The sequence below is a fragment of the Labeo rohita genome, chromosome 3 (assembly GCF_022985175.1).
Source record: "Labeo rohita strain BAU-BD-2019 chromosome 3, IGBB_LRoh.1.0, whole genome shotgun sequence".
Lineage (NCBI taxonomy): Eukaryota > Metazoa > Chordata > Actinopteri > Cypriniformes > Cyprinidae > Labeo > Labeo rohita.
The window spans coordinates 27,444,945-27,465,024 of record NC_066871.1 but is presented as its reverse complement, the minus strand read 5'-3'; the positions used below and the strand labels follow the sequence as shown (position 1 = coordinate 27,465,024).

Genomic DNA, 20,080 nt, shown 5'->3' with positions numbered 1-20,080 from the left:
TAAAACAAACAAAAACACGGTTAGCATTTACATTTATACATACATTCTTATATACACGTTTTTAAAATATGAAGTCTAAATTACACAAAACAACTCTGGCCAAGAGTTTTACACTTTAATCTTTTAAAAATAAACTCAGACTTTTTATTTTAAAGTTTAAATATCAAACCTAAATATTCGTTACATAAAATAAAGCTACTGTCAATGTATCATGTCTTTATCATGTCTATCCGATCTTGGAAAAACAATAACAAGAGATATTAAACGAAATTAAGTTACTTAAGCTTAATAAAGGAATTAAATTGAAACAAATTAAGGTAAAAAGAAGAGTAACAAAAAGTCAAATCCAAAACAAACTGAGCTTCCGAAAGCTGATGATGGAGTTACGGGCTGTGTTTTAATAGCACGCAAGCTGCCTATCTAGACAGCATTTCTGACGCGTTCTGGCGCGTTCCAGGTGCTGTCTAAATAGGCAGCGTACTAGGTTTTTAAACACAGCCACATACAATCAATTCCAATGTATTAAAAAACTTGTATAGAAAACAAATAATAGATATTGTTGTTAAGAATATTACACTTGCTATTAATTAGATAAGTTCTTTAAATGCAGCCCAATACTAATTTCATGTACTCATAGGCCCGTTGACTGTAGGTTTAGCATGCTAACATCATCAGCTGATAGTCTCTGCTGTATTACAGCCTTTCTTTCATCCCCACTCACATCTTGAAGACGAATTCAAACTATACATTTTTAGCGGACATTCTCACTTGTAACTACAGGCAAAATGTCAATTTTATAGTTGTTTTAATTTTATCTGAAGGTTAATTCTGACACACTGAGAGATTTTTTTGTACCCAAACAATTTTTGGCCTGTTGACTGCAATCTCCGGGATGAAATTACTTTGTCATAATGTCTACCGCTCACCGAATGAGAGGAAAAATGAAACATTGTTTTCCTCTAGATCTTATTCAACATTCTACGTTGAAAACGGTATTTTGCCCATACGAAAATAGCTAAAATAAGTATATTTTATATGACAGAGTACAGAATTCACGTTCACTTACCTGCACAGATCAACCAGACTTGAGCCGGAAGTACCGCCTCATTTCAACCTGTGATTGGTCAGTGGGCGGAAAGGCGGCCGCTGATTGGCTGGTTTATATGTTTTTAGCAAGAGATGGGCTTACGAGTGAAAGTAAAAAAACTGTAACTTTGCTCAAGAGTTGAATTTTGTTTACTTGTTTGGTGGTATTGTCTGTTAAATACACATGTAGCAAACACACTCTCGCGTTTAAACTTAAAACAGGCCTACTATAAAGCTTAATATCACAGTATCTTTGTTAGCTGTTGTCATTCTCGCAAACGATTTTATTAATGTCAACGCTTATCTATGGAGATAAATGAATGTAATTAAACATTCATAATCACGTTAACGTTGCTGAATCCTTTTATAACCGTCAACTTAAGCGAGATCATATTTTCATTTGATGCGATTCACATTAGGATCAATAATTGCAGCAATCGTGGCATTTTCATGTAAACAATGGTAATTTGATGAACTTTTTAACTTTAAAAGATAGTGTTGAAGGAAAAAGATCAAGTGTGGATCAGTGTATTGGGATTCGTGTATTCCTACAATGACCACATCAGGACTTTCAGTCAAAGTTGTTTATTCTATTACCTTTTAATTCCTTAAAATGTACAATAAGAAGCATTTAGCAGAGATCAAAAACATTTTATAATAATAAACATGTTCTGGTAAAATAAAATCCATGAAAGATACTTTGTGCACATTTTCTATGTTCATCAGTATTGTCCTCAACAGCACCAACATTTCAGAAAATTGTCTCAAGAAGTCTGACCACTGGTCACTGTGCAATATAATAGTGTTGGTAATTTGGACACTGGTGTGGTTTCCTAAACACAGACTCAAGTGTGTCAAGGAAACCGCCCCACCCGTACATTTATCGTTTTATCAACAATTCTCTAATCAATGTCTTGCAGCTGGGGAAAAAACATGGATTCAGATGTTCTGAAGGTAGATAAGAGTGAAACAGATGTGAAACAGTGTGAGAGTGGCAACTTGTTCTGATTAAGTCAACATAAGTGCTTCTTGAACATCACTCACAAAACAAGTTTTAAAATCTGGTGAAAGAAAGAAAAATCTGCAGCATCCAGAACTGGTACTTTCTAGTTAGCTTTCAGAAACATTGCCCTTCTAAACAGATGGTAATCTGATAGAAGATATGCAGTTTACATTGAATCCCTTATGTCGTATGCTCTTTTTTTTTTTGATGTGGGTAGAAAGTGCTTTTTTTCTCCCAGCATTTACGTTCCATGATCAAAAAAGGGAGGGGAGAGGAATCAAAGGACTACCAACTCTTACACAGGTCTTTATTCAGAGTAAATGCTGATAAAATAACATAAAAGGCCTAAGCATTAAGACAGGAACATCCATGAATGTCTGTGGCTCTTTTTTGAGTTTTAAACTGACAATTAAATTGTTGAGAAGACAGTGGAGTCACTGGCAAATCGGGGCAATTTGAGCTCGGACAGAACTTGAATTCTGTCTGCGATAAAGGACGCCTGCCAGTGACGATGAGGGATGAGACAGGACCAGAAGATCAGACCGATGAGAAACCTCTAAGGCATGATGACGAGGGGGTGGAAAAAGGCAAGAACGAATGATAAAAATAAAAACGACAGAAATGAGGAGGTACTGTTATTAGCAGCAGTTTGTTTTCCTTTTTTTCTTCTTCCTCCTTTTTCAGAGCTGGAGTCTTCAAGTAGCCCCCAAATTGGCATTATTTCAAAGTCCAGAGTGGTGTCGGGGGCTACAGAACCTCGTCGCTCTCCGTGGTGTGGAGCTGCGTGTCATCAGCGTCCGTCATACTGCTCTCCTGTGACTCCTCCACCTCTGCTGCTGAGAGCAACGAACAACATTACATAGTGCACAAAGCGCTACTTAAATGGCTCACTGGGTAGTAGACTTACTTGAGTAGTAGGGATAATCATCAGGAGTGACAGGTTCGTCATCATCTGGGAGGTATCGCTTATCTATGGCCTCTTTGATCTGATTATTGGCCCCTTTAGGGTCCAAGTCCATGGCCCAAGAGAAGTTCATTAGCGCCAGATGAGTCTGGCCAAGCTTCTTATAGACCTATAAAGATGACAAATTTTTCTTTAGTGAAAAATACACTTGATAAAAAAATAAAAACTGTGCAAGTAAAAAACTAAGTTGTAGGAGTACCTTTCCTATTAAGAAGTAAACAAGGGACTCTTTGGGCACAATTTGTTTCAGCTCTTCAAGCTCCTGCAGAGCCGCCTGTAAAAAATAGATTAGTTATTTAACTTCCCAAAACAACAACAACAACAACAACAACAACAAGGGTTTCTGCAGTTTTTATGAAAGAAGTCGTCCACTTCCAGAACAAAAATTTACAAATAATGTACTCACCCCTTTGTCATCCAAGATGTTCATGTCTTTCTTTCTTTAGCCGTAAAGAAATCATGTTTTTTGAGGTAAATATTTCAAGATTTTTCTCCGTATAATGGACTGATATGGTGCCCCAATTTTGAACTTCCAAAATGCAGTTTAAATGCTACTTTAAACGATCCCAAATGCTGAGAAAGAAGGGTCTTATCAAGCAAAATGATCGGTTATTATCATTTGAAAAAAATACAATTTTAATCTCAAACGCTCGTCTTGTTTTACTCTCGCTGAGCTCTGTGTATTGGTTCAAGACAGTTAGGGTATGTCGAAAAACTCCAATCGTATTTTCTCCCTCAACTTCAAAATTCATTTCAAAATCATCCTACATCGCTGCAGAAGTACCGACACAGTCTTTGCAAAGTGAACATGCAAAGAAGATCAAACCTCCCTAATAAAAAAGGTAAAACAGCGATTTAAGATGATTAAAGTTGAGGTACAACATGAGATGGGAGTTTTTCGACATACCCTAACTGTCATGAACCGGAACAAAAACTCTTCAGGCAGCGTGAGACAAGATGACATTAAAAAGTATATAAATTGTATTATTTTAATAAAAATAATTAATCATTTCGCTAGATAAGACCCTTCTTCCTCGGCTTGGATCGTTTACAACCGCATTTGGGATCGTTTGAAGCCGAATTTAAACTGCTGCATTAAACTTAAAATGTTTCCCCTAAAAAGCATAACTTCTTTATGGCTGAAGAAAGAAAGACATGAACATTTTGGATGACAAGGGGGTGAGTACATTATCTGTAAATTTTTGTTCTGGAAGTGGACTTCTCATTGAAGATAAATTTAAGACTTGAGACTGGTAAAGAAAATTCAAGGAATAAATTTAATGGAATACATCAATATGGTGTCTAAATGTAAATGTTTTGTATTAGCAATGCTTCGAAGTTTGAAAAAGCTCATGGCTTCAAACCACTAGAATGTGAAAATATCTTTACCTTTACCTTCGGATTATACTGCAAAAAAAACTGCTCTTCCTCCGTATTTTAACAAATGTCTAAATATTCTTAAATCAAGATATTTGTTCTTGTTTTAAGCATAAACATTTCATTTTGTTGTTGTTTTTTTAAACAAGACTTCATATATTTAATTTGTATCTAAATGTATTTAGATATTTATATTTGAAAACGAAAAAATACTGAGTAAGATGCAAGCATGACTTTAAGACCTTCTGCTGCAAATTAAGACCTTTTGAGGTCTTAAATTGCAAAAGTCCCAATGAGATCCAAATTGACGTCTTATGGCTTTTAGTATGAATATATTAGCCTTAATGTTATCTAAAAGCTAGTGTGCTCCAAAACAATTACACAATTTACATTTACAAGATAAACATTCAAAACTTAGAGTCTAGGGCTGGGCGATACGACGATATTATCGTATATTGACGATGTCTCCTAAGAATCACGATGTCGATCTCTGTAGTCAGTACCATACGATAATCGACAATATCGGAAAATGACAAATTATAGGCTAAAACGGTGACAATGACAGCCGCGCCACCGCGTCACACAATCTATAACAAGCATAAAATACAGTGTTTCTGCAACAATTTTCTGGCGTGGCCATGTTTAGTGTCCCCGCCGGCAGCAGCAGCGAGCGCAAGTGCCTTCGCCGCTGCTGGAAGAGATCCACGTTCATACCACTAATCTATATATAATATTCTCTATTATAGATCAGTGGTTCATACGCACACAATAGGCTAAAGCTTGCAAAGTTCCGGGGTAATTACTATGAATGTGTCGGAGGGAAATAAGGACATACTTGAATGAATTATTAATAAACTAGTGTTTTCTGAGCCAGTATCGCAAAGATGACGATCCTGACTCGTCATCTGCTAATTGGACGCGCCTTTAGAGAGAAACGCATCTCTATGGATTTTATAATGAAAGAGTTTTTGTTGTCAATTTGATTTTTTTTAAAGTTTTAAAGTAGTAAAGTAATAATTTAAAGCTTTCTATAGATATATCTATCTGTAAGGCAAGTATTCGTTAAGTTTCGTTTCATTTTTGTGCAGCACTCCTGTTCAACACCGAGACATCAGAAAGCGCATCTTGTTTTTTTTCTTTATTTTTTACAAAAGCACAACATTCTGTTAATACTGTGAGTGGACGCAAATAAAATTGCACTCTTTACAGTTCCGGATGATATATTAGACTTACCTTTATGAGCAAAGATTACAGCGTAATTAATTTTTTTTTTGAAAGTGATTGCGCTGGCGCCTCCATGTCCTGCAAAGCGCATTTAGCTTCCCCTCTCCAACAAACGATTGTATGCGCATAAAATAACATGTGAGATGCTTGAAGATTTTATTTTAGGCAAGTCGTGATGATTTGAGAAGGCAAAATCGATCAACATAGGCTGTGGTCAACTCACTGCCTGCCTGGCCGCTTGGTCGTTATACGCTAATTTCGTTAATTTAACAAACAAAAATGTTCCAATCATATTTCTAAATTAACTTCACAAAGAAACGAAAAGAAATATAACCACGTTCCTATTAAAAAAAACAAAACTGAGCTTATCTTAATGGATGCAACAGTGTAATGCAAGAGAGAGAAAAGACTCGGGCTCCAGTCGGACTCGGGACGGTAATTTTAATGAACCGTCGGACAAGGGTTGGGCGAGGTTGTTACGAATTTATGCAACAAATGTTTGTTTAATATTTACCGTTCTTATTTTGGCTACTTTCTTATTTAACTGTATAATTTCTTTGATCTTTACTTCAGTGTTATGTAGACTGAAATAAACCGCACGTTTGTTATGTTTCAAAATTATATATCAACACTGCGCCACCGACGGTAGTTGGTCCATTACCACAGCGGTGGAAAAAAAACTGCCACTGTCACAGCCCTAGACTTGCGTGTTTTTTTCTTTCGAAGGCAGTCATTAATGGCATCAGGCAGTTCATTCTTAGTTTGCTCCTATTCGTTCAAATTAAAGCCACCTCTGTAGCGGGAATCAAGCATAGTGCTGAATTGGAGTAGGCGGGATAGGGGGGGGTAGACGATATTATCGAATATCACGATATTTTTTAAGGCGATAAACCAAAGCGTCTTGCCCCCTACACTATAAATAGATGTTGAAGCTGTGGCGGCAATCAGTTTCTTGTTGACAGAGTTAGTATTTTCTAGGGCTGCCCTTGCCTAAAGATTGTTCTGGTCAACTAGTAGTCAATCATGTTAAGCATTAGTTGACTATTGGTTGCACGTTTATTAATAAACCATATAAACATCATAATAATGAACCTGATATGTCCCACCCTGTCTTCCGGTTTCAGTTGAAATTATCTCAACACATAATGTTTCAAAGCACTTCAGTGGACCTTTACGATTTTTTGCAGAAACCCTGAAAAAATATAAAATCTTGACAATGTTGTTAATATCATGGTACAAGTTGAGGGGTACCTTGTACTTTTCATTGGCAAAGAGAATAGAGGCCCTATGGAATTTGCATAGCGGATTCTTGGGGTCGATGCTAATGGCTCTGTTGAGGGTCTCCAGTGCATGGTCTGATTTCTTCAAAGCATGTTGAACCTGATATGGAGCATATGAAAAAGGATATGAAGATGTAGCAATGCAACAGTTCAAGCATTTCCTATTTATATATAAAAACAAGGACATGTGCTAGTCAGGCATTACCAAACTCAAAATAGATATTTTAATAAAATAAAAATTCAAGTAACAATCTCGCACTGTTGTTTATCTAAGAAATGAGAGTGTGTGGGCTGCTTTACTTTAGATTAACATTATTTATTCTGCATTAGATTTACTCACCACTCCAATATGACAAAGCAGCACAGAGCTCTGAGGATTGATGCTCAGAGCCTTCTTGAAATGAATCTCGGCTAGGTTAAATTTCTCCTGCTTGTAGTAAATCATTCCCAAGCCGTACCTAGAGAAACAGATGGAAACACTGAGCCTTTTTCCTGTTAAAATGGCAGATGGTTTTTGTCATTTAAACTAACGCCGACAATATAAAATGAACAGTTTAATTTTACAGTTTTCTCATTTTGTTTCCAAAGGCAAAGAGTAGAGTCTGAACCATACCAGGCATTGTAGTGACGTTTATTGAGGCGTATAGCATTGCGGAAGCAGCCCAGGGCTTTCTCCAGCTCCTCTGTGAGAACTAGTTCATGTCCTAATAGTGTGTATGCGTATGCAAAGCTGGGGTCCACCTGGATGGCTCGTGTGAAGAACTTAATGGCTATGTCATGTTCCCGCTGTAAGCTGAAACAGTTACCAGCTACACACCAGGGCTGTACACAGAAAGAGGAAGAAATAAACCATGAGACAAAGCATTCAATATCTGCAAACCCTAGTCATTTGCTATATTACTCTGAGAGACTTACCTCTGGTGAGTTTTTGTCCATGTCAGTGAGGTCTTTAGATAATGCGGAAAGCGCCACATCCTTCTGTAAATGCCAGAGTGTTGTGGAATAGATCTCCATACCTTCCACTCGAAAGCTCTCAATACGCCGGACTTCTGAGAAAATTCTCTCCGCCTGGTTAAACAGACATAAAAAAATTCAGTCTTGATGATCTTTTCCATAATTCACTGTTTGAGTTTTGTGAGTGGGTTTAGCAGCCCTGACCCACCTGCATGTATTCAGCCAATTCAAAGTGCGCTCGTCCGATCTGACCCAGCACCCAGCCCGTGTTGTAGTGGTGCGAAGGCAGCTGACTCAAGATGTTAATGGCCTCTCTGCAGTTATAAGAGCAGAGAGCAAGATAGCCTCTCCCAATGTCCCGCATCAACGTCATCAGCCCATCTGAATAACACAGAGGAAACAAATTCAAGAATGTGCTTCACAGTTTGGCTGGAAAGAAGATAAAAATAATGATTTTATTTAACAATTTCTTCTCTTGTGAGTTTGCAAGCATAAATATGACTTAAGAATTCGACAGAGGAGAGGACTTGCAATTTTTTCCCCAGCATTATTTGTTTGAAACAGAATATACAGATGATAAACTAAGAGAGATGGATGTTCTACATCAGAACAGCAGCACCACAAGCATATGTTGTGATACTCTTGTGAACGTGCATTAAAGACATAGAAGAGAAGAAATTGTTGAATAAAGTTGTTATTTTTCTTTTCTTTGGAGACAAAAAGTAATCTTGTAACTTCAGAAAGTTATAGCTGAACTGATGTCACATGGACTATTTTACAGGTGTTCTTACTACCTTTCTGGGCCTTGAACGTGGTAGCTGCGTTAATGTCTATGCAGGGTCAGAAAGCTCTTGGATTTCATCAAAAATATTTTACTTTGTGTTATGAAGATGAACAAAGGTTTTACGAGTTTGGAACGACAAGTGGGTGAGTAAATTATGACAATTTTCTTTTTTTGGGTGAACCATTTCTTAAATACATCTTAAAAAGACATCAAATCTCAAATACCTGCAGCAGCCTTTTGTAGATTAAAAGCCTGGAACTGTGGTGAGCTGATGTTGCCTTTTCCCTCCGATATGGAAGAATCAAGCTTGAGAATCTCGATGCTCTCATTTAGGTTAGATGGGGTGATACCTCCCTTACCCGTTTTCGTTTTGGTTTTTCGGTTAGGAATCTTGGTGGGGAACTTCATTTTCAGCTTCTTACTGTTTTCCTGTTCAAGTTCAACATAAAGGGTGTTGAAAATATTTTCTTTAAAGAGTGGTTAAAGATTTTTTTTTTAGCAAACTGTAAGGACTGTATGCATAAACTTGTATTTGTCAAAGACAGTACCTTGGCAGTGGAGCTGGCACTGGTGAAGAGTCTTGAGCTCCGCCGTGGCTGCACATTTGGAGGAGCAGCAATGGTTGGGCTCAGCACTTGCGGTGTAGTACTACAAACCAGAAAGAGATGTCATCACAAGCCATCATTATAGCCATGAGTTGCCTGTATAAATGTGTGGTGACACGTACCTAGTCTGTGGGGCAGTGGTCTGAGTTTGGTTGAAAGGGTTTGGAATGACCTCTCTGCTGTTGCCACTCTGTGCAAACACTGACTTCGTGCCCACTTGGCTAATTCTACTGACAGCCTGAAATAGGAAAAACAGAAAAGAAAGTCTGAGAATTCTTGTTCTAAAAGACACTATTCATAGACATAGATTTTTGTATTAGAAATGGGACACAGAAAGGATTTTTACACTCATTGAGTAAGATTAATGGAGAAGTCCACTTCCAGAACATAAATTTACATATAATGTACTCACCCCCTTGTCATCAAAGATATTCATGTCTTTCTTTCTTCAGTCGTAAAGAAATTGTTTTTTTGAGGAAAACATTTCAGCATTTTTCTTCATATAATAGACTTCTATGGCGCCCCAAGTTTGAACTTCCAAAATGCAGTTTAAATGCAGCTTCAAACGATCCCAAATGCAGTTGTAAACGATCCAACTTGAGGAAGAAGGGTCTTATCTAGCAAAACGATTGGTTATTTTAATAAAAATAATACAATTTATATGCTTTTTAATGTCAAATGCTCGTCTTGTCTTACTCTGCTGAACTCTGTTTTTTCTGGTTCATGACATTAAGGGTATGTCGATAAACTCCCATTTTATGTTCTCCCTCAACTTCAAAATCACCCTATATCGCTGTTTTACCTTTTTTGTTAAGGGTGTTTGATCATCTTTGCATGTTCACTTTGCAAAGACTGGGTCGGTAGTTCTGTAGCGATGTAGGATGATTTTGAAATGATTTTAAGTTGAAAGTACGACTGGAGTTCAACTGTCTTGAACCAGAATATACAGAGTTCACACAGAGCAAAACAAGACGAGCGTTTGAGATTAAAAAGTATTTAAATTCTATTTTTTAATGAAAATAACCCATTGTTTCACTAGATAAGACCCTTCTTCCTCAGCTGGGATTGTTTCCAACCGCATTTGGGATCGTTTGAAGCCGCATTTAAACTGCATTTTGGAAGTCCAAACTCGGGGCACCATAGCAGTCTATTATATGGAAAAAAAACCCTGAAATGTTTTCCTCAAAAAACAATTTCTTTATGACTGACGAAAGAAAGACATGAACATCTTGGATGACATGGGGGTGAGTACGTTATCTGTAAATTTGTGTTCTGGAAGTGTGAAGACTAACAGAGACAATTTGAAGACAAAAAAAAAAAAAGTGCAAAAAATCATATTTACATCCAAAATACACATCAATACCTTTTATGTAACAAAAACCTGTCCCAAGGCTTTTTCACATACAAAGACTTAACCCTTTCACACGTGAATTTAAAATATTCTAGCTGAGCCCCCAGGGTGAGTTTTTTTAGGCGACCATTATTTTAGAATGTATCGCCTTATTGTTTCCATGGCGACGCGTCGTGTTTGTCACGTGACACAACGCGGCCACAATAGCACTGTATGACACATGTATCACTTTTATATTGTTTTTCCTTTTTTATTATTCATATTCACAAACATGCTCACTGTATTATGAAATATCTTATATTCCGATTTTGAAATATGTGCAAGTAAATGTATTTGGAGTTTTAAACACATCTTTATAATGGCCACGTTAGTTGATCTATACCGGGTGATGGGTGCCGCCATGTTAGTTCACGCTGAATCCGAGCTGTGGAATTTACAAGACGCAAATTCATCGTCTCCTCCCGAAAAACATTAAAGTAAGTCTCTGGTGAGCTGGGAGAAGAGCAGAGTAAACTTTATAGTTAACTACACAATGTGTATGTGATATCAATAAAACATGTTGTCAGATAACATTTGTAAGGATCATTATTGCCGTTTCCATAGACATCGGCGTGTATTTTACAAACTATAAATGCATCGTTTTACTAGGACTTATGTGTATTTAAATGTCTGGAACCTAAAATAAGCATTATATGGTTGAAAACACTGAATAGCTGCAATAATATGACAAGCGCTCAGCACGTCTGATCTGGTTTAGCGCCAACCAAAGCAGATTTGAATTCAGCAGTTGATCACGTGATGCGCTGAACGTTCGAATCACATTGGTATGATCCCATGCTTCAGGGACCAGCCAAGAATGATCACACCGGTGTGATCGTACATGTGAAAGGGTTAATGTTACAGTAATAAAAACAGGTGCACAAAAAGGGTGTAAAAATGAAACTACACTACCCTTTTTTGTGGTGAAATACACCTTGGCTAATGTTACAAGATTTTAAAGAGGAAACACAACTACACAAAAGCATAGAGACCCTCAAAAATGCTCAAAAAAGTCTCTTGATAGTTTATAATAGCAAGCAGTTAGAAAAAAAAGAAGCCTTACCTTCTTCGGAGGGCCAGGCGGAGGAGGTGGCTCCATCCCACTTCCACTGTGACTGTAATTTTGCAGGTACGTTGGGTCTCCTGGGCTTGGCTCCAGAGGCAAAATTCCAAAACTACACAATTTTATAGAAAGATTACTAGAATGAAATTTTAAGAGCCAAATCATTACATCTATAATGGGATTCAATAAAAAAAATACTTGAAAGTACATTAAGAAAGTCTCATGCATGGTTAAAAGTGAGGTATGACAGCCTTAGGGATCGATGGTCATTACCTTGGTGTAAGGGGGCTGAGTGTGGCCGTGCCCCCCAGCAGACATCGCCCACTCTTGGGTTTGTTTTGCACCTGTTTGGATAATAGTGACCCACCGGTGCCCAGTGGCACGGAGTCTGGCGAAATGACGGAGGAGTCGATGTAGGACACAGAGGAGTCCGTATTCAGGGAGTACTTTGAGTTAGAAGATTCTAGATTGAGCCGGTTTAGCTCCTTCAGAGAGAGAGAGGACAGACAATGCCAAGATGTAGAATCAGTACCTCATATACTTCATGCACCAAACATGACATGTCTCCCTATCCCCCTCTTTCTTGCAGTAAGAGTGGACACAGCCATTTGTAAATTTTATGGGTGTGGCTTCCGGTCTCATCCGCCTCCAGCTCGTTTTGCTGCTTGATATTGCAAATTGGTGTGTCTAACCATATTATTTTAATGCATTATTGTAATTATAAACACTCTGGTTTGTAGAGCAAACAGTTTTACCATTTACTGCACGTTGTGATTCTTCCCGTTACTTTCTTACAGCAAATAATGAACCGGAAGTCTCACCCATAGGCTTACTTCCACGTTGAGAAAAAACGTGGAAAAAACAAAACAAAACAACAAAATGCATGACAAACCAAAGGAAGAACATACCAAAGTGTCCTGTGGGGTCTCCATTAAGACGGTGTCAACTTGTCGGTGTCCCATGTTGTTACTAGGTGTGTGTGCAGGGCTGATGGGAGGAGGTGGGACGCCCCCTCCGCTGCCTCCACTGAAATTCTGCAAGGAGGTCAATCTAAAGATCTGCTCTGGATCCGGTCGCTCCCCTGTAGCGCAGAGAGCACCGATTAAAATCACACTATCAGGCACGTTCTCCTCAGGGAGTCTTGTAACTGCGCAGCTCAGATGAGGTTCTTATGATGACCCTAATTAATAACAAGAAAGGAACTCACCAATTTGACATAGAGACTCAAATGGAGACCATAAGAAAGGGTTCTCGCTCATGCTTTTTTGGTAACATTCTGCTCCTTTTGCTATCCGATCTGTTTTGCTGCAAGGACAAAGAAAGGAGCATTAGTTTTGTGCATGATAATTAAAACTTTTGCCATTGAAAATGTTTCAAAAAATGTCTTTTTTGGTTCCTGGCAAAATATTAGACAAGGGAAATGTAAATGACAAATCATTGGCTGAAAATGTCAAAATGTCACATTTACAGCTGTCGAGAAACACAGCTTCTCCATGTTTTGTCATGAAGAAACCCAAACAAACAGTGAGTGCAACAGCACAACAAACTCATTGATGTCTATGGAGGTACAGACCAATTTGGTGTTTGCAAACAGCAATGGCGCTTTTTGTGGGCGGAACTTTTCTAGTGGCAGAAAAATTACAGTTTTCAAGTAGCAGTCTATGAAAGTCATGGAATAAAAGAATAAAAAAACCTAAATAAATAAAACTCTGACTTTATTCTTGTTGATAAGAAAAAAAAAATCTGATAAGAAAAATCTGAATTGACAAACTCGCTATTGTTGACTTTTGATTGAGTTATAGTCAGAACTAAGAGATTTAAACTTGTACTTATGAGGGGGGGGAAAAAAACAAAAAAACAAACAAAAAAAAAACAAAACAAAACAAAACAAAAAAAAAAGATTAAAAATAGGTAGAGATAACATAGGTAAACGTTTTGTAAAATGTTATAGGTTTAAACAGCATTTCATTCTGAAACAGCAGGGCTAATATAATGTCCCCTATGAACTGCATATGTGAATATTATGTAGACAAATTGTTTAATCAAATTTGTGCTTTAAAAGTAGAGTAAACATAGCAGGTTTCATCCATAGTCTGTCTGTTTAAACATCTGTGTTTAGCTTCAAATGGCGTTTTTGATGACAGTATGCTATAAATATCTGCATTCTGATTCTGACATTCAAAGGCACAACAATACATTTTTTCTCTTATTCCATGGATTTTACCCATTCCCCCCACTTGTTACCAGTGTTTTTCTGCCACCACAATGCATGTGCAGCTGCAGGTGATGTAACTGAGACGTCTACTTCAAATTGGTCTATACTAAATTACACATTTAGTCCTAGTTGTGCAGTAAAATCCAGATCTTCAAAATTGATTGTTCGCTTGGTTTAGCACATGAACAAAGAGTGCAAAGGCTGTGAGCCTTTTTTCTGCATACAGAAGAAGAATATCTCATGCGAGAAAACAGAAAAGCTTTTGTTACTTGCGACCTTACCTAAAGAAATTCAGAACTCTCAAAACAACCTCTTACAGTCACTGAGTGCTGCTTTACACAAGTGCAAAACAAAATACTCCAAACAGCCCTCTCTGCCTTTAAATCCATTACAGATAAAGAGATTTGGTAGCAGCCTGCTTTATCCAACAAATTAAACACTTTCACTAGTGGCTCTTTCCCAGGAACAAATGCAAATATTTCTGTATCTTTACTACATTTCATTGATTTTAGTAGGTGAAGGTAAGCAACCAAACAAGCTCAACATACCAGTAGATCTGCCCCAGCAGTGCCAGAGTGAAGCAGGCCGAGTCTCCAAACTCGGTAATGATGTCGTCTTGGCTCTTCTGTTTGTTCAGGACTCCTCCAGTCAAGATCTGCTCTCCCTCAGCCAACCTGATTGAGAAAAACACAAATAAATCAACACTGCAAGAAATGTGTAATGAAATTCATAAGATGACTCAGAGAATCACTGTCTCTAGACCAGATGCCAATCTTGAATAAAGGTGAAACTTCTGCTTGCCATAGCATTCACAGGTAATAAGATTCCATTCATTCTTATGACTAATATCCTCTTTTATTGTATTACATTACATCTCTCTCAGGTAGGGATGTCAAAAGTAACTCTACTTTAATACTAAAGCGAAGACACAGTCTACAGTATAGGTAGTACATAAAACTGCCTCACTCTCTCACTGACAGGTGGCCGCTTTTAAACGCCACATACATATTTCATAACAGCAAAATGCTTGTCTTGGAGAGGTAAACACAATTACAGTCACTCTTGTCTGTATAACTGCACCATGAGACCTTCTGCTGCCTGATATGTCATTAATATTAAATAACAAAATAAAAAAAATAGGAGAAAAACCTTAGGAAATACTTGATACTACAATTACCTATGATTGTGAGGTATTGAGTATCATGAAATTTCACTACTGATTATCAACTACTGAAATTTTAGTATAGTAACAACCCATACTGTACGCTTTTGGAAGAGATAAACATAGATATAGGCACTGGGATATGATGACAATGAGTCATGAGTTATGATTAGTTAGGGAATAATTAGTCACCCATACTTGCTCAGTTCCACACAGCACTTGGCGAGGAGATATTTGCATTGTGGTGTGGTGCAGCTGTGTCCTTTCAGGAGGTGGTAAGCCTTATACGCTTTCCCTGAACGGTAGTAGCATGTAGCCAGCAAGAAGAGCGCCTCTTCTGAATGGACTGATAGGTGAAAAGAAAACAAAATTCAAAGGAACACGAATTATAAAATGGAACAGGGTTTGCTGTATATTATAACAGGATTAATGCATGTTACGAAGCTAAATTTAAGACTTTTAGACCAAGTAAAGAAAATGTAAGAAAAAAACTGAATTGAATGCAAATGATGCAATACGTCAATATGCTCTCTAAATGTAAATGTATTATCAATGCTTTATAGTTTGAAAAACAACTTACAATCTCAGAAAAAAAAAAAAAAAAACCTTACGGCTTGAATACCTCTGCTCCCAACCACCAGAATATGGAAATTACTTTTACTGTACCTTCTGACCACACATCAAAAAAGTGATGTCCTTCCTCTATATTTTTGTTTAGTTTTCCAGTGTAAATGTCTACAAATTCCTAAACCAAGATACATTTATATGAAATGGAAAATTACAGTATCGCTGGGCAACGATTAATCGCATCCAAAAAGTTTGTTTATATATGTGTGTGAACTATGTATATTAATTATGTATATACAAAAACACACACATACAATATATTTTGAAAATATTTACATGTATTTAGATCTTAACTTTTAAATTATGTATAAATATATTTAATATATAAACATAACATATTTTTCTTAACTACATACACATGCATGTGTATTTATATATATATAATTGATATACACAACACACACATATATATTATGTACACAAAAACTTATTTTGGATGCGATTATTCGTTGTCCAACACTAAAAATAAGTTTGTTTTATGAGAAATTGGTCAAAACAAAATTGACATTAAACAAGAACAAACATCTACCAATAGGCTCTGAAAAATCTACTTAATTTAAGGGAAAACAAGTTTTCATACCCCAACGAACAAACTCACTTGATTTTTTTTTTTTTTTTAAAGAAGACTTCCTATGTTCAGTTTGCATCTCAAGAAAATGTATCTTGATTTAGAGATGTTCAGATATTTCTATTGGAAAACTAAATAAAAATACTGAGGAAAAGTGCATGCAACATTTAATGCCATGACCTTATGAATTTAAGAATTTCTTCTCCGATCTTTTGCAGGCCTTAATTTATGGAGCGGTGAATGAATTTGCGTGAATGGTGACTTTTTAAGACCTGCAGAAACCCTGTATAAAATCTAATTCAGTTAAAAAAAAAACAATGCATGGAGTGTAAGCTACTTTAAACAGTTTATCTTGATGGGTGAAATCAATAAAATGTCAGCTTCCATTTTGAGTCACACAAACTTCTATTAACGCAATGCCTGAAATGCCAGCTCTGAAAGATGAGGGGAAATGGAGGATGTTGTCTGCTTTTATGGAGGACGATTTGTGCAATTACCCTCAGCGTAGAGTCTCTCTGCCAGGAATACTGCATCTCGGTAGGCGTAGTGGTTCAGAGCATGCCAGACAGCAGCCTATGGACCGAAACAGAGCTGCTGTTACCTTCATCCCTTATACAGCTGACAAAAAGGATTATGCGTCATAACAATAATAAACCATAGCACTTGGTGAATTATGTTTAATTATTTACCACTTGACAGCAAGTATACACCTCTGATAATCAAAATTACACATGAAACAGGCTAACATATAAACAACGATACTGACTGCTGATTTCAACATATGTAATGTATATGAAAAGATCTGCTGTCATTAAGTCAAGTCTTGATCACAGTTTCAGGAAATGGTAAACGATTTTAGTATATACAAAGGCTGAGGATAAGGAGGGAAACCAGCTGACTGACAGAAGAGATGCATATAGGCGCGCTTGGGCGCCCCAAAATATTGTCTAGCTAGGCAGCTCGTTCTTGCTTTAAGACACAGCCAATGTGTATACACTGTATGAACTGATGTTTGACGTTTTTGACTGACAGATACACAGGTTTAACAGCTGTGCTCGATAAACCGTTGGCTAGCTGGTATTTGACAAAGACTTAATAAACCCACAACCTTTGACGTTTGTTGGCCCATTAAAACACAATATCTTATAAATATGAAACTCCAACGTTAAAAGGCAATTATGTGTTATGTTTTTATCTCTGACCAGCTTATATATCAGACAAGTAACCAGCTTCAGTATTGCTAATGCATCAAATCTCTTCAAATGCACTGGTTTGTGTTACTCTTCATACATTGCGTGTTTGTGAATACCAGCCGTCTCTGTAAACATGAAATTCCCCGATTTATAATTATCCTAAACCCTGTTGATAATTTCACACAAGCGTCAAAATAAAACATCACTATCCCAATAAAAAAAAATCCCAATAAATCAGGGAGCTGGCTAACCTGCAAGGCAACACATTACTTTCCTTGAAAACTACTAGCAAACAAACTGCCCTGAGTTGACAAGCGCTGGGGTTTTTAAACAGCTATTGTAAATTAAAACAAAAGCAGTATGTGGTATGTTTAAGGGCAGGTTTTGTGTGAGGTAAAGGACAGAGGCCGTTAGCATTAGCCGCTAACTGAGGCCGCGGTGTAGCAGTGCTCAATCATCCGGTCTCTGGCGCTGGATAAAAGTCTTCTCCCGCAACTGGCTCTACAACGGAGCGCTTTAACATTTAGCTCAAATACCTGGACAGGTTCCTGCAACACCGTCATTCCGTAGCCAGGCTCCTCTTCACCTCCTTTTTTGGTTTCTTTGCTCCTTCTTCAGTCGCTTTCTTAGCTCAGTATCCACTCCAGGCCAGAAGTAGCAAAACTAGCATCGAAGATTTGAACATTCCAACCGTTATCGGTGAATCCGGAAATGCCCGAACACGACCGATTCAAATACATACTTTACGACAAAGGGCGAACGCTGTCGGAAATTGCCGAATAGGGAAATTCAATTTTCGGAATCGCAGGGTAAAACCAGACATAAAATGCCCACTACGTATAAAATGTTGTTACGTCTAGAAAATGTTGACTTTTATTTCGAATAACACTATAGGTTTTAACTAAATAAGTTTTAACAAAAATATAAAACCTTAATCAATTCATACATTCCTGTTTTTAGGATTTAAATTTCTTTATTTGTTTGTAAGACATAATCATATATAAGCTAGTCACAATGCAAGAACCAGTCGAAAGGTTATTATTACACTTTAACAATTGAAAGTAAGCTAATCTAGCATACTAGCATCTATTTGCTAAATTACAATCTGGTGTAATATAACTATGACTTAATAAAATAAAATAATAACGTAATAAAAATATTATACTATACTATATATCACACTATACTTTTCTGATGTACAGAGATATTATAAGTATTTCAAAAGGCATCACCTTTAGTCTCACATTCATTCTAAAAATACACATTTGTGTATGTGTGTGTGGTTCAGGTATATGTTATGGGAACAAAATGTCTCTACAAAGATGGCAATATCCAAAAACCATGTCCTTGTGGGAACATTTCCTCGTTCCCATGAGGAAAACAGACTATAAATCATACAGAATGAAGTTTATTGATAATCTTAAAATGCAGAAAGTTTTGTGTAAGGGGGAAGGATATGGGTTGGTGGGTAGAAAATACAGTTTGTACAGCATATAAACCAGAATGTCTATGGACATAGAGGAGCAAAGTTTAGTCTACCATGTAACACTGATGTGACAAACAGTTTCTGAGATTTCTGTCTTTCTTTGTTTAGAAAGATATTTATATACTAGACTGGAAATAGATGAAAGGTGGGGCTTACCAAGATGGTCGCTGAGTGGATTTGTCTTAGAAGTGACTGAAATGGTAAGCCAATCTGAACACGTGAAACACCAAACCCAATTTGAACATGAGCCAGTTGAAACAAAGGTTGCTGAAAAAAAGGTTGTGAGAGTAATTCGGTAACTGTTATACAATCAAAACTACATTTGGTTACTTATTTATGTGGCATGGTCTGAAGTTGGTGTGAAGATTTTCATCAGATAATCACACTCATTGTGAGAAATTTCTCACTTTGAATTTCAGCCTGAAGAACAGAATAAAAACACATAAATATTTACATGTATCTCTGAAACAGATGTCTTCTTAGATGTCTTTTCCCCCAAGGGGACATTTAGTGAACATGATATATATTGGCCAGAATCTGTATTTCCCAAGAATTCTAAAACTGAACTGCTCATCTTCTCCATGCAATGACTTCATGAGAGGTTTTCAGTGCAAATGCATGCCTTTTACCTAGTCTTTTCTTGGGGACATGTTTCAAGCAACTATACATCATTGTCTTGCCAAAGTATTTGTTTAGTAACAGTAACATAGCACATCATTGCAACTATTGTGGGTTTCTTTTTGTTTCTGTGACCTAGTCTATTGTTAGTTGCTTGTTATTTATGAGCATGCAATAAATGTACTGTAAATACAATGAATGATTTATAGTTTGAGACTTTCAAGGAAGTAATATAACTTGTCTGATCACCTCTAGGTTAAACAATGACTACATACAGCATTGATTTTCTTATACTTCGCTGACAGTTAACTATGGCTTGGTAGCTTAATGAGGAAAATAATGTTGAATTTGCAAAAACTCAGGCATGTTCATTGGTTAAAGGATTTCCAACATTTTCAACAACAAATCTCAAATCAATTTTATCTAACCAACTAAATAATAAGCATAATATAAAAAGTAAGATTGCTGCCCCAACGAACAC

General features: G+C 37.0%; 1 protein-coding gene across 2 annotated transcripts; it reads right to left on the bottom strand.

The window, feature by feature from the left end:
• Window positions 1-2,382: 2,382 nt before the first annotated feature.
• cdc27 (cell division cycle 27) lies at window positions 2,383-18,206 on the bottom strand. 2 transcript variants are annotated; one of them, XM_051106192.1, is made up of 19 exons: window positions 18,032-18,206; window positions 16,800-16,875; window positions 15,306-15,453; window positions 14,494-14,619; window positions 12,938-13,035; window positions 12,639-12,811; window positions 12,004-12,215; window positions 11,731-11,842; window positions 9,400-9,515; window positions 9,221-9,320; window positions 8,897-9,101; window positions 8,097-8,269; window positions 7,850-8,002; window positions 7,548-7,756; window positions 7,275-7,392; window positions 6,906-7,034; window positions 3,253-3,327; window positions 2,997-3,162; window positions 2,383-2,925 (listed from the first exon to the last, which is right to left on the bottom strand). In XM_051106192.1, the coding sequence occupies exons 1-19, from the start codon at window positions 18,056-18,058 to the stop codon at window positions 2,837-2,839; spliced, it is 2,505 nt and encodes an 834-aa protein (XP_050962149.1). In that variant the 5' UTR covers window positions 18,059-18,206; the 3' UTR covers window positions 2,383-2,836. The 2 variants fall into 2 exon arrangements, with proteins under 2 accessions (XP_050962149.1, XP_050962150.1); XM_051106193.1 differs by having other exon boundaries at window positions 2,383-2,922.
• Window positions 18,207-20,080: the final 1,874 nt, after the last annotated feature.